General features: G+C 47.4%; 1 protein-coding gene across 2 annotated transcripts in view; it reads right to left on the reverse strand.

The window, feature by feature from the left end:
- The window catches only part of Dixdc1 (DIX domain containing 1), a 63506-nt gene that overhangs the window by 25836 nt on the left and 15555 nt on the right, over nucleotides 1-22115 (reverse strand). The window contains exons 2-7 of one of the 2 annotated variants that reach the window (XM_051156421.1): nucleotides 19463-19592; nucleotides 14520-14645; nucleotides 11312-11543; nucleotides 10158-10265; nucleotides 2692-2804; nucleotides 362-510 (exon numbers count right to left, since the gene is read on the reverse strand). In XM_051156421.1, coding sequence (XP_051012378.1) covers nucleotides 362-510; nucleotides 2692-2804; nucleotides 10158-10265; nucleotides 11312-11543; nucleotides 14520-14645; nucleotides 19463-19592 — 858 coding nt within the window. Of the gene's footprint in view, nucleotides 1-361; nucleotides 511-2691; nucleotides 2805-6603; nucleotides 7088-10157; nucleotides 10266-11311; nucleotides 11544-14519; nucleotides 14646-19462; nucleotides 19593-22115 lie in introns of those variants that run through there. The other variant, XM_051156419.1, reaches the window with a different exon arrangement.

Genomic DNA, 22115 nt, shown 5'->3' on the forward strand with positions numbered 1-22115 from the left:
CTGCACGGACCAAATGGAAACCTGGTAGCTTTGATGCCTTTTGCACCTTTCTGCTGCAGGAGTCCTGAGAGACAGTCTTTGCTAGAAGCTGCAGCTGCAGGCCCCGTACGTGCATAAAAGGACAACTACCTACAAGGCAGGGGTCAGCCGGAGCTCCTGAGCTTGCACAAAGCCTAACAGCTGGACTGAAAACAGGAGTCCCAAAGTCCACTTAAAACATTCACAAACAGGGAATTTTCACTCTTCGTGAGGACTTGCACACAACTAAAGTGTGGGGGGGGGGTGTTCTTTTGCCAAATGATACTACTGACTTAAAAGGGGTAACTGACTAGGGAATCAAAAACACCCTGGGAAGAGTTACCTGCAGTCCTGAAATCATTTTCTTCGCCTCCTCCATTTCTTTTTCTAAATGTTCCTGCTGCTCCAGGAGCTGTTCTTCCCACGTGGTTTCCAGGTAGGTGCCGGGGCTCCCAGGTCTCCAGTCTCGGGATAAAGGAGAGTCTGTCTCGTCTGCAAAATGAAGGGTGAGTGCACAGTCCATGTTGAAGAAGAGCGATTTCCGGCAGACGGGGCTGAGCGGACTTCACAGGTTCAGGTCACTTGCCTTCCGAACCTGTCTACACAGAGAGACTGGCCTCTCCACTAGGTGGGGTTGTGAGGCACAAAGAACTGGCTGTTAGCTGGGGTACTGGGGCTCAGGACAGCAAGCACTCAGTGAGGAAGTCCATCCCCTTGAGCCCCCTGGGAAGCGGCAGGGCTCCTGCCACGGAGACCAGTTAGGGCTCACAAACTCCCAACACTGGAATTGACATCCCAGAGTCTGATGTATAAGCAAAGAAACTGTCTGATGCAAATGAAAACATAACTTCGTTTGGTGATCCTGGAGCTTCAGACAGGAGGCTGTGGTTCAGTATGGAGCTGGTTGGTTTTGTTTTGTTTTTAACTTGACACAAACCTTCACACACCTGGGAAGAGGAACCACAAAGGAGAGACTGCCTCTGCCAGATTGCCTGTGGGCAAACCTGTAGGGCGTCTTTCCTGATTAATGATTGGCGTGAGACGTCCCAGACCACTGTGGGTGGTGCTATGCCTGGCCAGTTAACCCTGGGATGTATAAGGAATCAAACTGTGCAAGCCAGTAAGCCATGTGCCTCATTGGGATCTGCTTCATTTCCTGCCTCCTCTTCCCACCCTGAGCTCCTGCCTTGGCTTCCCCTCATAATGGACTATGACCTCTAAGCCAAACTAACTCTTTCCTCTCCAAATCGCTTTTGGTAGTGGTGTTTTGTCTGTCTGTTTGCTTTTATCACAGCAATAGAAACCCTTTGAGTCATAACTGAGCCCTCTTCACACAACATCACGTGAGTCATCCTGAAAGGAAATCAGTAAAGCGAACTCACAAAACATTAATATTACTCCTCGATTTATTTCCTTGGCCTTAAGACCTCTTAGCACTGGTGCCCTTGTGTGCTTCGTACTAATTACCTGCATCACCATTTCATGTGCACTGTGGAATACAAAGGGCTGGAAACTCTTCGAGCAAGTGTCTCTTTCTCGAGGAGGTGCATTTTAATCCTCTGAGTTGTGGGATTAAAAAACTTTAATGCAAAGATTAAAAGAGGTAAGGCACCAAAGACCCAGTAGTATCCAACAGTGCAAATATTCAATAAATACTCCTCCTCCCCCTCCATAGCCTGAAGAGTTTGACTGTTGGTCTGACTGTGAACTCACTAGGTAGTCTAGTTGGCCCCAAATTTGAGATCCATCCGTCTCTGAGAACTGAGATTAAAGGTGTGCACCCCCACACTCAGGCTACGGCTGGTACAAATGCTCCGGCTTGAGGGGAAGCAGAATGAAGAAGAATTTCCTTTGAGTTTTTCTTTTGCAGGGTTTAAGGTCATTGTCACCTTTATGGGATGAGCGGACTTCAACCCAGTGCTTGTTCTTTGCTTTATCCACGTTTCTTTTTATGTTTAAGTAGGGGGAGAAGAAAAAGAAGGTAAAAGCCGTGCATGGTGGTGCATGCCTGTAATCCCAGCACTGGGGAGGCACAGGCAGGTGGATTGCTGTGAGTTCAAGGACAGCCTGGTCTACAAAGTGAGTCTAGGAAAGCCAAGGCTACCCAGAGAAACCCCATCTCAAACAACAATCACAAAAAAAAAAAAAAAAAAAAAAGAAAGAAAGAAAGAAAGAAAGAAGAAAAAGAAGATAAATGAGACAGACTCAGAAGTTTAAGCAAAGAGAACCTTGTGGTCCTTTCTGTAGCCCTCATACCAACACCTGTTGTCTATTGTGTGTTTTCATGGTTTAAACTATGTCTTTCTGGCTCCAACCTAAGTCAGTGACGCACCAGAATTACCTTCACAAAATGGCAATAACAACACTATTTACCAGGATAAGGCTTCTGACTGCCCCAATGCCACTGCCTAATTTGGAGGCAGCCAGCTAAGGAAGGGCTCCTCCAGGCTGCTTCAAGCTTGTCTGGTAGCTCAGTACCAGAAAGGACATTCTGTAGAGGATAACTACATTAACTCGCTCGAAGGCAGTATAACTCCCCTGAGCTGACCCCACATACACAGACCATGAAGACAGACATGGCCAGGAAGCTTAGAAGAAGATAGTCAAGGCAGTGACGTCAACAGGCTTTGAGAGTCTCCCCTGAAGCAACCCAGGCAGGTAAGTGGACAGTACCTGTTCTGTTCTCTATTCCTTCGGAGGGAATAATCACAAAATCGGCCTTTTCCTCTGACTGGGTTATAATGGATTCACTCTTTGCACTATGGATTGGACTGGGTGAAGTCAGACTGTAACCAAACAAAAGAGAAGAGAAACAGTTATTATGAACAGGCATATAGGAGTCAAGTGTTGACAGTTCACCCCAGAGCTATCTTATTCACACCGTGCTTAACATGGTACCTAGCTCACAATGGGAACAAATGAAATAAATGTTGAATGAAAAACTAGTTCTCAGGAGTATTTTCATTTTCATGTTATTTAAATATTTTATTTTTAAATTATGTATATGTAAGTATGTCTGTATGTGAGGGAGCAGGGGTACATGTGAATACAGGAAGGAGAGGTGTACAGTGTGGGCATGGGGTGCATGTGAGTGCAGGCAGGGGCGTGCAGTGTGGGGGGGTGTGTATGTGAGTGCAGGGGGTGTGCATGTGAGTGCAGGAAGCAGTGTGCAGTGGGGGGTTGTGCATGTGAGTGCAGGCATCGGTGTGCAATGTGTATGGGTGTGCATGTGAATGCAGGCAGTAGTGTGAAATGTGTGTGGGTGTGCATATGAATGCAGCCAGGGGTGTGCAGTGTGTGGGGTGTGCATGTGAGTGCAGGCAGGGGTGTGTAGTATGTGGGTGTGCATGTGAGTGCAGGAAGCAGTGTGCAATTTGTGTGTGTGTGTGTGTGCATGTGAATGCAGGCAGGGGTGTGCAGTGTGTATGGGTGTGCATGTAAGTGCAGGCAGGGGTGTGCAGTGTGTGTGGGTGTGCATGTGAGTGCAGGCAGGGGTGTGCAGTGTGTGGGTGTACATGTGAGTGCAGGCAGGGGTGTGCAGTGTGTGTGGGTGTGCATGTGAGTGCAGGCAGGGGTGTGCAGTGTGTGTGGGTGTGCATGTGAGTGCAGGCAGGGGTGTGCAGTGTGTGTGGGTGTGCATGTGAGTGCAGGCAGGGGTGTGCAGTGTGTGTGGGTGTGCATGTGAGTGCAGGCAGGGGTGTGCAGTATGTGTGGGTGTGCATGTGAGTGCAGGCAGGGGTGTGCAGTGTGTGGGGTGTGCATGTGAGTGCAGGCAGGGGTGTGCAGTGTGTGGGTGTACATGTGAGTGCAGGCAGGAGTGTGCAGTGTGTGGGCTGTGCAAGTGAGTGCAGGCAGGGGTGTACTGTGTATGGGTGTGCATGTGAGTGCAGGCAGGGGTGTGCAGTGTGTGGGGTGTACATGTGAGTGCAGGCAGGGGTGTACTGTGTGTGGGTGTGCATGTGAGTGCAGGCAGGGGTGTGCAGTGTGTACGGGTGTGCATGTGAATGAAGGTGCCTGCTGAAACCAGAAGAGTGTGTTGAGTTCCCTGAACCTGTGGTTACAGGTAGGTGAGCCATTCTAGGTGGGTGCTCGAACTGAACTTGGGGGTCACTGGAAGAGCAGGAAGCTCTTTACCACTGAGCCATCTCTCCAATACCCTAGGGAATCTTTTCTATAATAAGGCTGCCTTTAAGCATAATTCATTGAAATAATATTTATCAGAATAGGCAGTAAATCATTAAAAAAAATTTTGTGTGTATCCACCACTATCAGTTCCTAGGCCCATGTTCAGAGAGTGATGGTTGCGTTTGGGGCCAGATCAAAGTCATATTTCCAATAATCTGAGTCTCACAAGAAACCAGAGATCATCTCTAAGCTAATCCCAAAAGAGGAGTCATGGCAGGGGATAGTTTGGGGGTAGAGATTGCTGGAGTGTATGCCGTGCCAGGACAGGCAGAAGCCAGAATATGGTAAGAAGAGTTGGGACTGGCAGGATGATTTATTGGGTAAGAGTTCCTAGCACCAATGTGGTGGCTCACATCTGCAACTCCAGTTCCAGGGGATCTGACACCCTCTTTGGACCTCCACAGGCACCAGGCATGTATGTAAGACACGGACTTAGGATGCAGACAAAACACTCATACACACAAATAAAGTAAATCTTTTTTTATAAATAAGAAGAGTGGTAGGACACAAGGAGAAACCTTGCTAGTGGCTGCTGAATCAAAGTTTACTTGATTAGCTCTTACTGAAGAATTGTTTCGTTATCTCTGCTATAGTTTCAGATCATCTCGAGGCACCTTTCAATAACTCCTGACCTGATGTAGATTTGGGAGGCGATGTTCGGAGTTTCTGGGAGGCAGGTTTTAAACGTTCCCGTGGACAAGACAAGATGGGAACAGGAGGCTAATTCTCTGGTAGGGATAGAGGAGTCTGGAGCCCTTTCTCCTCACAGCACACTATGAGAACGTCAGCACTAACACAGTCTCAGGCGCTGTGGAGTCTACAGCACAGCCCCCTCTCAGGAATTCTTTCCAAATCCATCACCCAGACAACAGTGAAAGTGTCTAGGATTCATTGACCCCCTTAATGTGCCCCTGAAGTCTCCCAGGCTAAAACCTCACAACCACAAGCAGGAGGTAGCATTTCCTCTCCCCAGAAATCAGAGAAAAACTAGAGATAAGCGCAGTAGAAGTAGCCAGACTTCAAAAACCGTGAACCAGCAACTCCCCAGTGTCCACAGTTGAAGAACTTTGGTGGAAACGATCTCAATTAGTGCTGTGCTCTCTTCTTTCTTAAAAATTATAAGAAAAAAAAATTAAAGTTCCACGTCATTGCTGATCAAAGTAAGCTGCTTTATCACAACTGTAGGTGCACAGATCAAACAGGTGAGAGAAGTGAGGGCTAGCAAGTAGTATTCAGAGATGTTGAGTGTTTTCTAGAACTCTCTTATCCGTTTTCAGTATGTAAGCAATCTGACCTCCAGGCCAACATGAATTCACAGCCGGGGAGGCTCTCATGTAAAGAGGTTGTGTCCTTGATAAAAAAAAGGGATTTATGAGTACCCAGGCCCCAGCATTCAGCACTTACAAAGCTGGGAATCCAGGTGCACAAAGCCTTTGTCAGCTGCTCCTCTTCCTCAGCTGACAAGGTGCAACGGATAACAAGTCCCACTGCCTGCATCTGGCTGGACCGCAGGAGGAATGTGCAAGACAAACCAGAGGGAGGGTGCGGTGGGGATCTAGGATGCTGAGAACCGGCTTTCCTAAAAGCATAGACGCATGCTCCGTTCCACCTCGCCCCTCCAAGTGAGTTGCCTCCCATATAAGGGCAGAAGGAGGCGGACGTCTGGATGCCCAACCCCACGGGGGAGTGGCAGAGCAGGCAAAGGAAAACAACATTTCTTTTTCTTGAGATGAGACTGCCAGGGTAAGGCCACAGGAGGTAAGCCCAGGAAACTAAATGGCCACGATTAGGGACCTCGGAGGGACGAAAATCCCACCCAGAGGCGTGTGTCAGGGCAGTAACACCCACCTGGACGAGGAAGGCGCTTTTAATCCTCTGCCTCTGGCCAAAGAAAAGTATCTTCATGGATTAATTGTTAGGCTTGGGCTCCTCCCTAATTAGCTCAAAAGTCACACTTGACAAACAAATAATCCCTATTTACCACCATAATCCTCTCTGAGGACTATAATAATCCAGGCAGAGAACTGCTGATTATAATTAGATATACATACATTTCTTAATCTACTATCTCACCAATATTAATTTATCATACCAGCAAACCCCAACAAAGATATTGCCGAATTAGACTTACATTAAATTTTTAAATGGGTAACAGAAGAAAAAAGTCCCTTCGCCCCTCGAAGTGCCTCCATAGGAGACACACAGGGTGAATCTGTGTGTGGAGCCTCGAATCAGCTCCAAATTCCTAAAATCACTCTCTATTTTGTAGTGCTAATCCCAGATCAGCAGCCTGTTCTCACAGAATAGCGCCTCCAATCATCTCTTGTCCCGGCCAACCATGTCCCCAGGCAGGTTTCCCCGCATTTCCCCACCTCAAGGGCCAAAGAGGCAACATCTCACCATTTGACTTGTGTCCCTCCCATGGTCCCCTCCTGGCTTTGGCTTCAGCAAGCCTGCTTCCCTGGGTGAGGTGGGAGGCTGAGAGTCACATCGCTCCTAAATTTTCGCATGTCCCCCCTGCGCCGGGGCTTGAAGAACGGCTCCAGAGATCAGTCAGCCAGCGGAACGGTTCGCCCGGGTCTCCGGAGAAAGTAGGAAGGGCAGAGGTGGGCGTCTTGGCCCCGGGGACCGAGATGCTCCTTGGGATGAAGCGTACTGTCCCGCTAGCTCAGACTCCGCCGCAGCCGAGCTCTGGCGGAAGCCGCCTCCCATCACCAGCGGCCGATCCCAAGCAGCTGCATCTCCCTCCCTGCCGCCGTGCGGCTCCGAGCATCCCCCGGGGCAGCCGCATCTTATCCCATCTCCCTCTTGTCGAGAGGCTACGATGGCTCCAGTTGAACGTCGAGTGGAGTCCTGCGTGCAGTGCTCCCACTCGGAGCCGCCTCCCGAGCCCTCCCTACCTCCCCCTCCCTACTACCCCCACCCCCCTTCCTCAGGCTGTCACACGTGGCCAGGCAGCGCTGGGCTTCGACCCAAGCGCCGCCGACTGTTCTGGGCTAAGAGGTAAGGGTGCCGGCCAGGGGCGCGGTCCGGTCCTGGCTGAGGGCGACCGGAGCCCCGGGAGCGGCGGGGGATGGGCGGCACGGCAGCAGAACCTCGTGGATCTGATGGTCCTGGTGCGGAGAAGCTCAGCAACGAAGACGTTGTTGTTGCTCCTCTCTGACCCCTCCCTCAGTGAACCTGCGGTTTCAAGACTAATCTACACCCAAGAGCTCAACCCTGGTTCTCCAAGGAGTGAGAGACGCTGGCAGGAGGGAGACTGGAACTCCCCCCCCCCCACCCCCCCCCAACAGCAAACCTGCCGAACGCCAGCCCGTCTGTCGTTCCTACCTTCCTTCTCTAGCGGTTCAAGTGTCAATCCCTCCCCCGCCTCCCCCGTCCCCCAACTAAAAGATCGTCCTGCTTGAGTACAGTGAGAGGCTGGCCTGTTTGCTGGAGCAACAGGAGGGTACAGCTTTGCCAGAGCATCCCTGAGAAGCCCCAGGGGAAGGCGTTGCGACACCACAGGAGGTCTATCCTATATTCGCAACTACACCCCACCCAAAGCTGCACAATCTCCAAGATTCCTGGTTCTTTCCGGGGTCACAGGGCCATTAGGTGGTGGTGGACGTGGGCAAATGGCAGAGCCAGCTAAAAGCTCTCTCCTTCCCTGAGGGATCAGCGAGGAAATAGGCAGAGGTCTGACACTATCCCACAGAACATGGCAAAATAGGGAAGGAGAGGAAACCGGGGAAATGTACTCTTCTTAGACACATCTACAAACTGCTGCCATCAGCCCAGCACTGCCTTATATCTGGTGGGTCCTCACACTGATCTCAGGCTCCAGCTGCAATCTGAGTCCTGTCTAGAGGAAGGAAGCAGTCACCCTTAGGACACTCAGCCGCCTCTCCCCTCTCTAACTCACAGGCACACGCCAGGAGAGCCAAAGGCCAGCAGGCATGTAGGAAGCAATAGACCTCACTCTACAACAGAACAGCCTTTGATTCTGTACTGAGCCATAGATAGTTCCAGCCACAAGCAGAAAAGCAATGGTTTAGAGTCTCATTAAAAGCACACCTACTGCTTCATGGTAGAGTTTCTTTAGGGTCTGGTCAAAATGCCTTCTAACCAGATAGAGACAAGGTATACACAAATTATAAATGTACTACACTGAATGCTTAATGGTGAATTGTGTATTACAGATCCATTTCAGAAATAGGAAATACATCCACTATATGTAAACATTTTAACACTGAGCTAGGTTAACAGTATATTAAGACGAAGGAAAGAGTTCCACAGGATCTCAATAAATCAGCAAACCATCTGTCAAAACAGGATGGGATTTTTGAGGGAAAAAAAGAAGGAGGGAGGAAAAAAGATGGAAAATACACATAAGGCACTATTAGACTTCAATAGATCAGATGATAGTGGATCAGAGTAGGAGGGAAAAGATCACTAGGGGATACACTAAATACAATTCAGCAACAAAATCAAGTTAGCAAGTAGGCTGCGGATGTGTTTATAGAGGCATGATCTCCATGAGCCAGGAAAGTCAGCTTTGTCTCCACAACACTTGGAATTGGCCAGGCCTTTATGAGAGCAGAGTGTCCTGTTCTGGCCTCTGTGCCTGGCTCCAAGGGAAGCAGATACCCTCTTGACTGGAGTCGCTAACACCCACAGCCCACTTAAATGCACACTGTGATGCGCCCCAATTCCCTGGCCTATAAATGAATGTGGAAACAGTAGTCAGACAGTTGTGCAGATTTCCACTCTTGCTGGGAGCTTCTTCCAGCCTTCTGTGGCTTTAACTAAAGACTCAGACTCTGGCCTGCAGGACAGCGCCAGGGAGCTGGCTCTCCTAGACACTAGCAGCTGATACACAAACACAGGGCTGGGCTGGATGCTGAAGATCCCAGTCATGCCCCCATGTGGCCAGAGCTAACTACTGTCACTGGGATGCTGCAGTTTCTGTTTATGGGAAATTCACTAGCATTGTATTCCACGCTTCTGCCAACACAGAACCCACAGGCAGTGAGAGAGCTAATCCTTGAATGCCAAGCCTAAACTGAGGGAAGCAGAAAACGTTAGGTGCGTTTTGTTTTTCAATACTGGGGGTTGAACCCAGGACCTCTGGTGAGGCAAACCCTCCATCACCAAGCTACACACACACCCAACTGTGGGGAGCTGAGGGAGCCCTAAGTGACTATGTAGAGTGGATAAAGTCCTGAGGGAATGTATACTACTCACACGAGCACTGTCCTGTCAAGAGCCAATGCCTCATCCCCATGGAAAATTGGCAAAGCCTTCCCCAGATTGGTCAGGCTCAGAACTGGAAAAGCCTTCCTCTGATATGAGAGCGAATGTTGACAAGTCCGAGTGTGAGCATTTACTGACGACTGACCATTGCTGGATGATTACAGCCTGAGACTGTTCACTTAGAGACCTACCAAGACTAGCCTGTTCTTCCCCTCCGTGCTGTACCTAATAAATACACTGGGGTTCCAGGTTGCATGCAGTAGATGGTGCCACTCCATCAGAGTATGCACACCCCACTTGACCTCAACGTCTTGGTGCATATGTGGGTCATTTCTTTAGTGTCTGTCCTTTCTTTACCCCCTCACCACCCCAGTCAGGTTTCTAGACCCAAGTCTCGAGGGATATGGTACTCAACATCACAGGTACCTTATTGCTTTTGGTTTTGTTACTTGACGCTTAGAATCCCCCCCTCCCCCGAAATGCAGCTTTCTGCCAAGACTGTAAAAGTAAAGAATGTAAGACATAGTGGCACACGCCTTTAATCCCAGCACTCAGGGAGGCAGACACAGGTGGAACTCTGCGAGTTCGAGGCCAGCCTGGTCTACAAAGTGAGTCTAGGACAGCCAGGGCTCCACAGAGAAACCCTGTCTAAAAAAAAAGAAAGAAAGAAAGAAAGGAAGAAAGGAAGAAAGGAAGGAAGGAATGTAAGACACAATTACCTGGAGCAGCTGGACTCAGATGGGGCCCTCTGTTGCCCTTCATATTGCTGTACAAGTGCCCGCACACTCCAGTATGGGTTTTCAATCTCCTCATCCATGCTGCTGTTCCTAAAGGCATGGGGGAGGCAGTGGGGGGAACCAGAAAAAAGGACAGTGTTAGCCCTGCAGTTCAGGTCAACTCTGCAAGTACAGACATGCTGCCACTCACTGTGCCTCACAGGTAAGATGAATAAGGCAGCTGGGCAGCCATTTCAGCATCAGGAGGGGGAGGCAGGAGGATCAGGAGTTTGAGATCAGCCTGGGCTATACAGATAGCACACGTGCGTGCGCGTGCACACACACACACACACACACACACACACACATTTAGAAGGTGAACAAGTACAAATGCCTTCTTCTAACACACTTGAAACCTAGCAGGGAAGGCAAACACAGAAACACGTGATCTTGCCAAGGTCTGTGACACCTTGGGGTCATGTTCTCCATTAGCAACTGTACCATCCTCAAAGCGCTTCCTACCATGCAGTTTCAAGGCAGGATGGCCTTGTGAGTACATCCCAGGACACAGCCTCCCTCAGACAGAGTACATAGCTCCCAGTGAAGAAAACACACTGTCCAACCACATACATTTAAATATTGGGCATGACAGCAAACTTGTACACGTGGTTCCTTGCATTCTGCTAGCTGCAAAATAAACACCTCAAAAGAAAAGGCTTATCGTGGCTCACTGGTGTGGGCCTGTAATCCTAGCTGTTCAGAAAGCTTGGGCAGAAGAAGGACAGTTCTCAGCCTGCCTGGATTAAGAGTGAGTTCAAGGCCAGACCGCACAACTTAACGAGACCCTGTCTCAAAAAAGCCCTAAGAAGGCTAGGGATCTGATATAGCATAGCATGTGTAAGGTGCCAGGTTCACTAGCCAGTATCATCACCATCATCATCATCATCATCATCATCATCATCAACATCATCATCAACAACAACAACAAAAGGCCAAGATGTGTTCTCACTAAGATTTCCCTCCCAAACCTCTGTTCTGTCCGGTTCTTTTCTGCAATGTGGGGCTGTGCGGTTGGTATTTTATTCTACTTGCACTGTAACTATCTAAGCAAAGAACTGTCAGAGAGAGGAAGCAACCCCCCTCCCCAAGAGTTTTACCTCTGTCTATACCGGAAGACATCCCGTCCTGACCGCGACATGTCATGGCACACATCAGCCAGTGCAGCAGCTGCTCCTTGGGCCACAGCGGTAGCACAGTGTGGTTGATGGCTCTGCACAGAGGCTTTGGGGTCTTGCCCCTGGCTCACCATCCTGCTAGAGCCTGGTTTAAAATGAGCTGCCAAGGCAAGGACCAGCCTCATGATGGACTTCAGGTTTCCTTCTACAATATCTAAAGGACAAGACAGGTCAAAAGGTGCTAAGTGGGACACAGAGGCTGCGGATGGATGCTTTAATATACATCGCTGGGGATACAGTAAACTAGGCAGTCTCCATTTTCATAAAACCACGGTCATCAAGGGGCACGAGAGGTTTAAAAGCAATGGTAAAATGGTTGGATAGGAGAGGTACAGGGGTTGTCAGGAGTTTGTGGGGAGTTACCTTAGAGGTGTCAAGGATATAATATAGAGGAAGTGATGCTTCATTAGCTAATAGGAGAGAAGGAATAAGAGCAATCCAGAAAAATGTACATGCAAAGCTCCAGAGATCAGTATAATATGGTGACATGGTCTGTTAGGAGAGCTGCAGGCCAGTGTGGCTCCTAGGCACCTCAATGTCACTACCCTGAACTGAAATATGCTCTAAAGAAGGTACTGTAATTAAGTTTTAAGTAAATACCTTACACACAAACATGCACACACACACACACACACACACACACACACACACACACGGGAATGCAAAAGATCTCAGACAATATAAAAATGGGATGTGGGGCTAGAGAGATGGCTCAGTGATTAAGAGAACTGAGTACTCTTTCCAGAGGGCCCAGGTCTGATTCCCAGCTCCCACATGGCAGCTCACAATCATCTATAACTCCAGTCACAGGGGATTTGATACCCTCTTCTGGCCTCTGAGAGCACCAGGCACACACACAGTGCACAAACGTACATGCAGGCAAAATAACTGTACACAGAAGTGATCGATCATATTATGGGCACACTGGGTTAGATAAAATATATTATTAAAGTTATTTTTAGGGGCTGGAGAGATGGCACAGCAGTTAAGAGCACTGGCTGCTCTTCCAGAGGTCCTAAGTTCAATTCCCAGCAACCACATGGCAGCTCACAACCATCTGTAATGGAGTCTGAATCCCTCTTTGGGTGTTCATGAAGACAGAGCACTCGTACACATAAAACATAAATAAATAAACCTTTATAGGGTTATTTTCAGCCCTTGCTGTTTATAATGTGGCTTTAGAACACATTTAGGTTTTTATATGGCATGAAGTGTATGTCTATGGAGCGGCATGTGGTGGAGAAAGTGAAAGAGGTCAGCATGGTGAGAGCCCCAGAGCTCAACAGAAGTGAAAGCTGAGAAAGGACAGGAATCAAAGGCTGGGAAGGGTGGGGGCAGGAAAGCTATAGGAACGATGCTGGGTTTCATCCAAGTGATCTCCAGACGCACAGTGGTGGCATCTCATGTGTGCTCTTCGTTCCCTCCAGCTAAAGGGAGAGGGGAATGGATGCAGTAGAACTAATTAGGAAACACTGAACTTCTTCAGGTAAAAGACAATGATGCCTAAATGGAGTGTTCCCTTAAAATAGCCCACTTTACTGGGCCAGATCCCCAAGCCCACTCCACACGGGGACCAGATCAAAGCTATCACCGCACTCTACATTCTGCCCTAGAAAAAAAGAGGAAAGAACACACACACACACACACACACACACACACACACACACACACACACACACACGGGAACATGCATTCGGTAAGTTCTGGTTAAAGTTAATGCAAGGAAATGAATATGGATCCATTGTTCGGCTTTCTAGCCCTTCAAATGTACAAAGCCCGCAAAAGATTATTTGATGTCTTCTACCAGATGCTCTTAATGGGCACTCTTGGCTCACCTGGGTAAGTTCAAACGCACAGGACACCAATAACCCAACATGCAAGGCTTCCTCCTGCCCTCATTCTCAGCAGAGCAGCCCACAGACAACAGACCCAGAAGCTGGTGCTGAAACAGAGCCAGATCTAGTCAGCTGTAGAAAGGCATCAAAGGAGAAGGAGGCCTGTGCTTTCTAAGGACCCTGCATGGCTTCTTCCTTACAGCATGCGGAAAGGGTCACGCTGCTACAGAAGACAACATGCAAAGGCACAGAGCCTCTTTTGTCTGCAGGGAATGTTCTCACAGCCAAAAAAAGAGAAAAGAAGTGCTACAAAAATAATTTCCTTTTAAGCCAAGTGTGGTACACACCTCTAGCCTCAGAACTTAAGATACAAAGAGAGCAGAAACACCTAATTTGAGGAAAGCCTAGGATACAGCAAATTCCAGGTCAGCCAGGGCTACACAGTGAGACAGACACTCTCTCTCTCTCTCTCTCTCTCTCTCTCTCTCTCCCCATATATATATATATATATATTTAAAATGATATGTGGGTAAGGGCGGGTGGGTGTATGTATCTATGTATATCTCCAGCCTAGGAGGCATTAGAGATGTGCCTCAGTTGATCTTATGCTTGCCTAGCATTCACAAAGCCCTAGGTTCAGTCCCCAGCATTAGCTGGGTGATGGGGCAGTTTTGTAATCTAAGTACTGAGGAGGTAAAAGCTGGAGGATCAGAAGTTCAAGGTCAAAGTCCTTGGTTACATAGCAATTTCAAGACCAGCCTGGGCTTTGTAAGACCCTATCTCAGAAAATAAAGAAAAAGAAGAAAGGAGGGAAAATTAGAAGAAATAAGATAGTTTCTTCAAGGAAGTAGATTGGAAAAGTGTAAGTTGTAAGTTATGATGGTTTGTAATAGTGCTTGATCATAAACCCAAAGAACTTAAAAAAAAAAAAACTGCACTCTATCTTCATTCCTGATAATTTAAACGAGACACTCCAAAATTAATGTCTCAATTTTGTCATTTTTTTTTCTTGTACCATTAATTTCCCCACACACATTCAAGTAGAACTATATTCAATTCAAATTGCTGGACAGCTTCTGCCTCTAGCCAGGTCTCTGGAGCACTGGGATTTCAGTACTCAGTCAGTGTCCTCCAAGAGGGTACCTGTCTTCACAAAGAAAGGATGTAAGACTGTCATCGGCCTAATCCTATTCCAGTCTGCTCAGAGCCGCTGGCCATATGGCCAGGGAGCTCTCGAAGTGGTTGGCACTTGTACGCTGAGTGTTTCTTCCCCCAGGAAGAGGTACCTAACTAACCTTTAGCTGAAGTCTGATGCATACGAATCCTTTTGGAAGCCACAAACTGTAGCACTCTCTCCACATTATTCTTCATCTCTTGTTGGTTACTGGGACTCAGCTGTATTCCACTCAGTCTTTCTCCTGCTGTTAGGAGAAGAAAAAAACACACATGACATCACAAGGGAGAAAATTATCACGGTTTCGTGGCAGTCAGGCACAAGGGAGGGGATGCAGACACTAAGATTCTCCATAAATCAATGAGTGGGTTAAGTCCTGGTGTGCGCACCAGGGGAAGTGGTTGGAGAAGAGAAAATTGAAAGACTTTCAGACCGCTTCTCTCTTTCAAATGTAACCCTATAGTCCTGTGACGTTATTTGTGTACATTTATTAATTTGATGTTATTTGTGCACATTTGTTATTAATTCAGCAAATATTCACGAATACCCTCTGTGTGCCAAACACTGTTCTAGGCACTACAGAGAGCCGGGAACAAGGTAAATAAAGTCTCTTTCCTCCTAGTTTATATCTACAATGTCACAAGTCCATGTTTAATGTAATTTTGAATAAGAATAAAGACTGAAAAAATAGTGATCATGGCCTGTCTGAGAATATAGTTTTGCAAAGTCTGAAGAAGAGATGTTTATTCACAAAGTGCACAGGCCAGGCTGAAGAGCCATATAGACCAACCCCAGCATGGGATTAGCTCAGACTACCTGAGGGACAAAAAGACACTGTGGCTAGTTAGGCATGAAGTACATGCCTATGATCTCAGCAGCTGGTAGGCTGAGGCAAGAGGATCAGGAACCAAATCAGGTTAATCAAAGTTATCCATGGCTACACAGCAAGTTCTGGGCCAGCCTGGGCTACATGTCTCAAATGAAAAGGAAAAGACCAGTGTGACTAGAGTGGAATTATCAGAGTCAAGACCCAGGAAAGACCACAAAGATAAGCAAGGCCGGCCACACAGGGCTTTGTGGAACACAGGAACAATCCTCAATTTTATTCTAAAGGTGATGAAAAGCCAGTGGGGACTCCTAGACAAGGCAGTGACAGCATCTAGTTTGTGTTTTCCAAAGTTGACTGTGTCCAGGTGGAGACCATGAAGGGGGTGAAACAGATTAGTGAGAATGACAGTTGAAATGCTCAAGGCAAGAGAGAAGAGTGGTTGGGGGATTACATGGACAAGGATGGCTGGCCAGAAGTCAGAGAGTGAGCGTATTTGGAATGCAAAGCAGAAGGTACATGTAAGAACTGGCTGCAATACAGGAGGGGAAGAAAATACTCACGGATGACTTCTAAGTGTTCTGCTTAGCAAGGGAGAGAATGGTGACACAGGTGCTCCTTGACAAAGGCACAATGTGGGGATGAGCAGGGAGAGGAAAGAAATGAAATCTACGGGTGTAGGTAAGGAGGTGAGGAAACCAACAGTTCCGGTGAGCTGTCAATAAGCCATTGGAGCCACAGTGGTGATCAGGACACTGCATGGGCACGTCTAGAACTCAAGGAAAAGCTGCAGGCTAAGTGGATAAAATTAGGGAGAGAGTATGAGGTTCTCTCCTTTTTCTCATGTATGTGGGAGTGTGCGTGAAGTGTGTGGTGTGTGTGCACCTGGCTGTGCACGGCTGCACATCAGGAGGAAGCCGATATCTTGATCTGTCCCCATACTTTATTTTGTTTACCTGGAGTTATGGTGGCAGTCAGCAAGCACTGGTGACCCTCCTGTCTCCACTCCCCCCAGTGTTGGGAGCAGTGACAGGTGCACCTGTGGCCGTGCATGGCTTTTTAAACATAGGTCCTGGGGATTCAAACTGCCAATCTCGTGCTTGAGCATGAACCATCACTGAGCCGCCTCCTCCACTCCTGAGGTTATTTCAGGCTGGGATATACCTTAGTTGTAGACTGCTTGCCTAGCAAGCTCAAGGCCAAGTTCAATTTCCAGAAATACAACACACACACACACACACACACACACACACACACACACACACACACACTATTGCTTCTAGGTTCATAGACTATCTCTGGAAATACCACTGGCTGCCACAATAGAGGCTGGGTAGCTGTGATGGCTAACATTGATTATCTATCAACTTGACAGGATATAAAATCACCTAAGAGACAAGTCTCTCCGTTGAGGGACTATTTACATTAGGTTAGCCTCTCTGGCCATGTCTTTGAGAGGGAATCTTAATTAAGTTAATTGAGGTGGAAATGACCCATTAAAATGGACAGTACCATTCCCTGGGCTAGGGTCCAGGACACATGGAAAGGAGAAGGCAAGCTGAGCGACAGAGCTCATTGCTCTCTCCTGGATGTGGCTGCAACTTAACCAGCTGCCTCAAACTCTTCCCCCACTGTGGTGGACTTCTCTTCAGACTATAAGCCAAAATAAACCTTTCCTTCTTTTTTTGTTAATTTATTTTTATTTTACGTGCATTGGTATTTTGCCTGCACCTTTGTCTGTGTGAGGGTATCAGATCTTGGAGTTACAGACAGTTGTGAACTGTCATGTGGGTGCTGGGAATTGAACCCGGGTCCTTCAGAAGAGCAGTTAGTGCTTTTGACTGCTGAGCCATCTCTCCAGCCTCAAACCTTTCCTTCTTTAAGTTGCTTTTGTCAGGGTATTTTTGTCATGGAATCAACACAAGTACTAATACAGAATCTGTGTGTTAAAGAAATATTGGTAGAAGAGCTTTTGGTTTTAACCCTTTTGTGCCTAGGTTTCCTGCCAGTTCACATGTAACGTATTTAAATACAGAAAAAAAGGAAAGTGCTTTAAATGGACTTTGGGATTATTTTTTCATTTTATTTTTAGTTATGTGCATGTGTGTGCACTGGTGTATGTGTGCCTGGGCGTGGGCGTGTACATAAGTGCAGGTGAGCTTGGAGACCACAAGAGGGGTGGCCCAGAGCTGGAGTTACAGAAGACTGGGAGGCACCCTAATATGGATGGTGGGAAGCAGACTTGGGTCCTCTGCAGAAGCAGTACACACACTCTTAATAGCTGAGCATACCTCCAGCCAGGAGTCTGAAATGAAAACAGCTAGTCTGCACCTCTACCTGGATATGTAAAGTTACGTGAACATGTGAGGTTGCTGAGCCTCGCAGACTCCATCGGTAAAATAGCACAGGTCGATCACCCATAATCTAAAGCCCTGAACTCACAAATGCTCCAAAATCTGAAACATTGCTATAATTTTATGTACATGCGTGTAAGTATGTCTGTACATGCCTGATGCCCAGGGAGTCCAGAAGAGGGCATCAGAGTCCCCAGAACTGGATTTGCAGAGATGGTGGTGAGCCACCATAACTGAGTCCCAGAGGACCACGGGACTCAAACCCTGAGCCTCTGGAAGAGCAGCCAGAGAGCTCAGCTGCTGAACCATCTCTCCAGCCTAAAAATCTGAAATGTTTAAAGCATCATACTGGTGCTCAAAAAAGTTTCTGATTTGGGGGTATTTGGCTTTTCTATAATGCTTAGTTGTAAGTGGTCAGCTCTAATTAAAAAAAAAAAAAAATCCATCATCCGAAGCATTTTCAGTCCATGACTTTTAGATGAAGGATACTCAACCTGAACTCAAACCCACATGCCAAATAAATCAAAATAGCAGGCTTGCACATACTTCTTAAGTACACGTTTACTTATTTATCTGTAGAGCTTCCCTTTTGTTTCCTCAAAACAGGAATAATAATACCTGATTCCTAGGGGTGTGGTGGCCAAACAAATTCACATAAGGTTAGAAAACATTCTACCCCTGCCACTGTTATGCTCATTACAAATGAATAATCAACCATGAGCTGTCTCAAAAAAAAAAAAAAAAAAAAGTATTCACAGATAGGCTGCCTCTTGCAACCATCCCCTTCCACACCTCACACCGCCGGACTCCAGCAACATCAACTGACCAATAATAAGTGTTCAAGGCTCATTCTGTGCACTTGGCTAGGGTTTGTGGAAAGTAAATAGAGTGTCTCATTCTCTTCAATAGCTCAGTCTATACTATGACTAATTGTCAGCCAGTGAGAGAAATCATAGCAAAGCTGTGGACAAGCACCATGGACATAATGCTACAGAAGCCTAAAAGAATGACACCTGGAAATAAAGAGGAAAAACTCTTCCATGAAAGCACATGGGTCTGAATGGCATAGAGGGAGGCGTTTTTGCTGGAGACATGTTTTCTTTCAGCCTGAGTGCTACTCCCTTTCCTGTTTGGGGTTTTTGTTTTTGTATTTGTTTCTCTGTCTCTCTCTGTCTGTCTCTGTCTCTCCCTCTCTGTCTCTGTCTGTCTGTCTCTCTCTCTCTCTCTCTCTCTCTCTCTCTCTGTGTGTGTGTGTGTGTGTGTGTGTGTGTGTGTGTGTGTGTTGTTTTGTCTGCACGTTTATTTGTGCAAAAGAAAATGTTGGTTCCCTTGGGACCGGAGTTACAGATGGTTGTGCACTGCCACATGGGTGCTGAGAGTTGAACCCAGGGCACCTGGAAGAGCAACCTTTGTTCTCAAACCACTGAGCCATGTTTGTAGCCTCCCTCCGCCCCACACTCGCCTGCCCCCCTGTTCTGTTTTCAATTTAGACAGTAGTTCTTCTAGAAGCATCATCCCCTATTTAGACATTAATTCATCTGGTCTACCATTCCCGAACCCCCGAGAACTAAGGCAGGGCGTCTCTTCTCTACACCCTCTCTGCTCACTTCCATCAGAATACTAAGAATAGTAATAAAATGGACCTCACTTTCCAGGCTTTCCAAATTAGACTGGGAACCTCTGAGGACACTGACCGGGTAAACATCTTCCTATATACTACAGTGCTTACTGACCAATGTGTGAATTAACCTGGGCAAGTATTTTGGCTCTTCCTGACTTCGCGGCCATGTATTCTAAAGAGGAACAACCTGCTTTGAAGGGCACAGGGAGAAGAAAGAAGTCAGTTCTCGGCTACACTACCATCAGAGTCCAAGGCCAACTGACCAACAATCTCGATGAGATAGGCCAGGATCACTCCGTCTCGGAGATCCTGTCGCAGGTCCTGCACAGGCTTCACGGATGGCCTCTTCTTCAGCTGGGCATTCACCCAGGCCACATAGGCCTGGAGCTGCTGCTGGAAAATAAAAGGTGGAGATAAGTCTTATCCCTACCCCTCTAAGGCAGCATGGCATGGTGATATACAGTGGAAAGTCTGTATCAGGAAGGAGAGACAGGCTTTAAGATATCACAATCAGGCCCAAAGCTGCTCCAAACTCCCTAGCTTTAGGCTAACACCCAGGGATAAGCTGATCTCTGACTTATTCAACATAGATAGAGGCCAGCGTTCCCAGATTGTCACTCCCACCTTCTGTGCTCTGTTGATCAAGGCTTGAGTCCAGGACCCCAGCCAGTATTCAGGTACGATCACTGCTGCCAGCAGCCCACCCTGCTTTGCAGTCACAGTTCCTCCTGTATTTTATGCCTAACAAACCGTGACATTTCTTTTAATTCATCTTGTAGAAGCAGACACAAACCAGGACCCAAGCACGGAGCTGCCTCCCACAGGTTCAGTCATCTCACTAGCAACACAAGATTTACCCTCCTGAGCCCCTAATCCTAGGATTGTTACACAGTTTTAATTTGTATTTTATATTGTCAAAGAGGATTTGATTGCTTAAGACTGATGCGGAGAAGGAAAAGGAAACCATAAAGTGGCTGCGACTCTGAGCACAGACGGGCATTTTCCCTTACTTCGTACAAAGCTGGGAAGATGGACTACCAGGGGGCGATGAGGCTTCTAGGTTGGCACATCTAAGGAACCCATCCCAAGCTTCACATGCCCTACACGGCCCATTTTCCATTAAACACACCTTGTGCTCCGATGTTGGGGCTTGGATATCTCAAGCACACACAAACAATATCACAGTCAGGGTGGCAGATGTTTCATGTCTGTATCAGCCCAAGACCCTGAACCTAAAAATTAAGTTCAAGGGCTAATTATATCAAATTATAATTTGGTTAAAGTACAGCTGATTTCTACGTCTCAAGCACTTCCTTGGTAAAAGGATGCTGCTGGAAATGATTACTGGCTGCTTTCCGGGGCTCAAACTAAATCTTCATTAGTTTCTCTGCTGATTTTTGGAAGTCGTCATTGGGCGAGAGGGCTAAGGTGATGATCCATCAGCTGCTTACACTATGGGACTGCAGAGGCCAGCAGGAGTCAGGAGGAGGGATCTAACATGTATTGAGAGCCTGCCACACACTAAACGCCATTTCCGTGTTGTGTTTTGTTTTTGTGGTACGAGGGTTTGAACCTAAGGCCTAGTATGTGCTTGAGCAATATCTATGGCCCCATTTCTGGTATTCTAATTTGATTACTAATTCTGCTGTTCTGATACAAAACGGAATCTTACCAAAGGGTTGATTGTGTTTACATTTTATCTGTGTGTGTGTTTGTACATGTGCTTGTGTGCATCATGGGGTGCAAGTGTGGAGGTCAGAAGAAAGCTAGTGAGAGTCGATTCTCTCCTTCTACCTTGTGGGTCTTGGGGACTGAATTTAAGATGTCAGACTTGGCAGCAAGCACCTTTGCCCACTGAGCCATCCTGCCAATCCTGGTCATTACTATTGTTACCAACATCATCTAATTTGATTCCCCCCAAAAGTGTGTGTGTGTGTGTGTGTGTAAATAAAAGCCACAAATTACCATAAAGCCAAGATTATTTCCATTTTATGTATTAAAATTTAGAGAAGTGACAGAACATCTCCAATGTGCCCAGGTCTAAAAGCCAGTAGACATTACCTATGCATTCACAAAGGCCCCTCGCTATCCACTCACTGCAGATCGACAAGAGTCAGGCCCCCAACCTCGGAAGCAGCTGACACACAGTGTTCCAAGCTACTGCGCGGGGCAGTCAGGCAAAGGGCACCTCTGCAGTGACTGCTCTGGTTTAAGGGAAACAGGCTGAGAGCAGACAGGGCATTAAAAGTGACACTAAGATGGTAAAAGTCCTAAAGGGGAAGTGATGCACATCTGTAATTCCAGGTTTCAGGAGATGGAGCCAGCTTGAGGCTAGCCTGGGCTACATGGCTCCTATCTCAGAACAAAAACCATAGAATTCCTCATCATTTCCCCTGTATCTTTTTCAGTCCTGGCTGGAGTGGAACTAGACCAGGGTGGCCTAGAACTTTTAGAGATCCCCCTGCCTCTGCCTTCCGAGTGCTGGAATTATGGCGCTGTGCCACCATAACCACCCTTAACCCCCTCCTCCAGGCATTCTTGTTGGCCGTTCTTCACTGCTCTCCCGCTGCCCTGAAGATAAATCCCTTTTCTTAGCTGCTGTACAGTAGGGCTGTCTGTTCTGCCTGATGAGGTACTTTGGCTGTGCTGTGGGCGTAGGCCTGGGGCATCTGTGATGACTTGTGTCATCACACCCTATTGCTCCCTGTTATTGTTCAGTCTGTCCAGACCACACACATTTCCCCAAATGCGTCGTGCTTTCTCACCGTTGCACCTCCCTCTGCCTGCCGGTGCTTTTAAAAGTCTCAACACAAGCATTGCCTTTTCGAGGGAAACCTTCCCTGACCCTCTCATATACCTCAGACTCCATGAGGACTCTGTGTGTGTTGTTTAACTGGTTCACCAATAATCTGAGTG

This window comes from Acomys russatus, chromosome 14 (assembly GCF_903995435.1).
Source record: "Acomys russatus chromosome 14, mAcoRus1.1, whole genome shotgun sequence".
Lineage (NCBI taxonomy): Eukaryota > Metazoa > Chordata > Mammalia > Rodentia > Muridae > Acomys > Acomys russatus.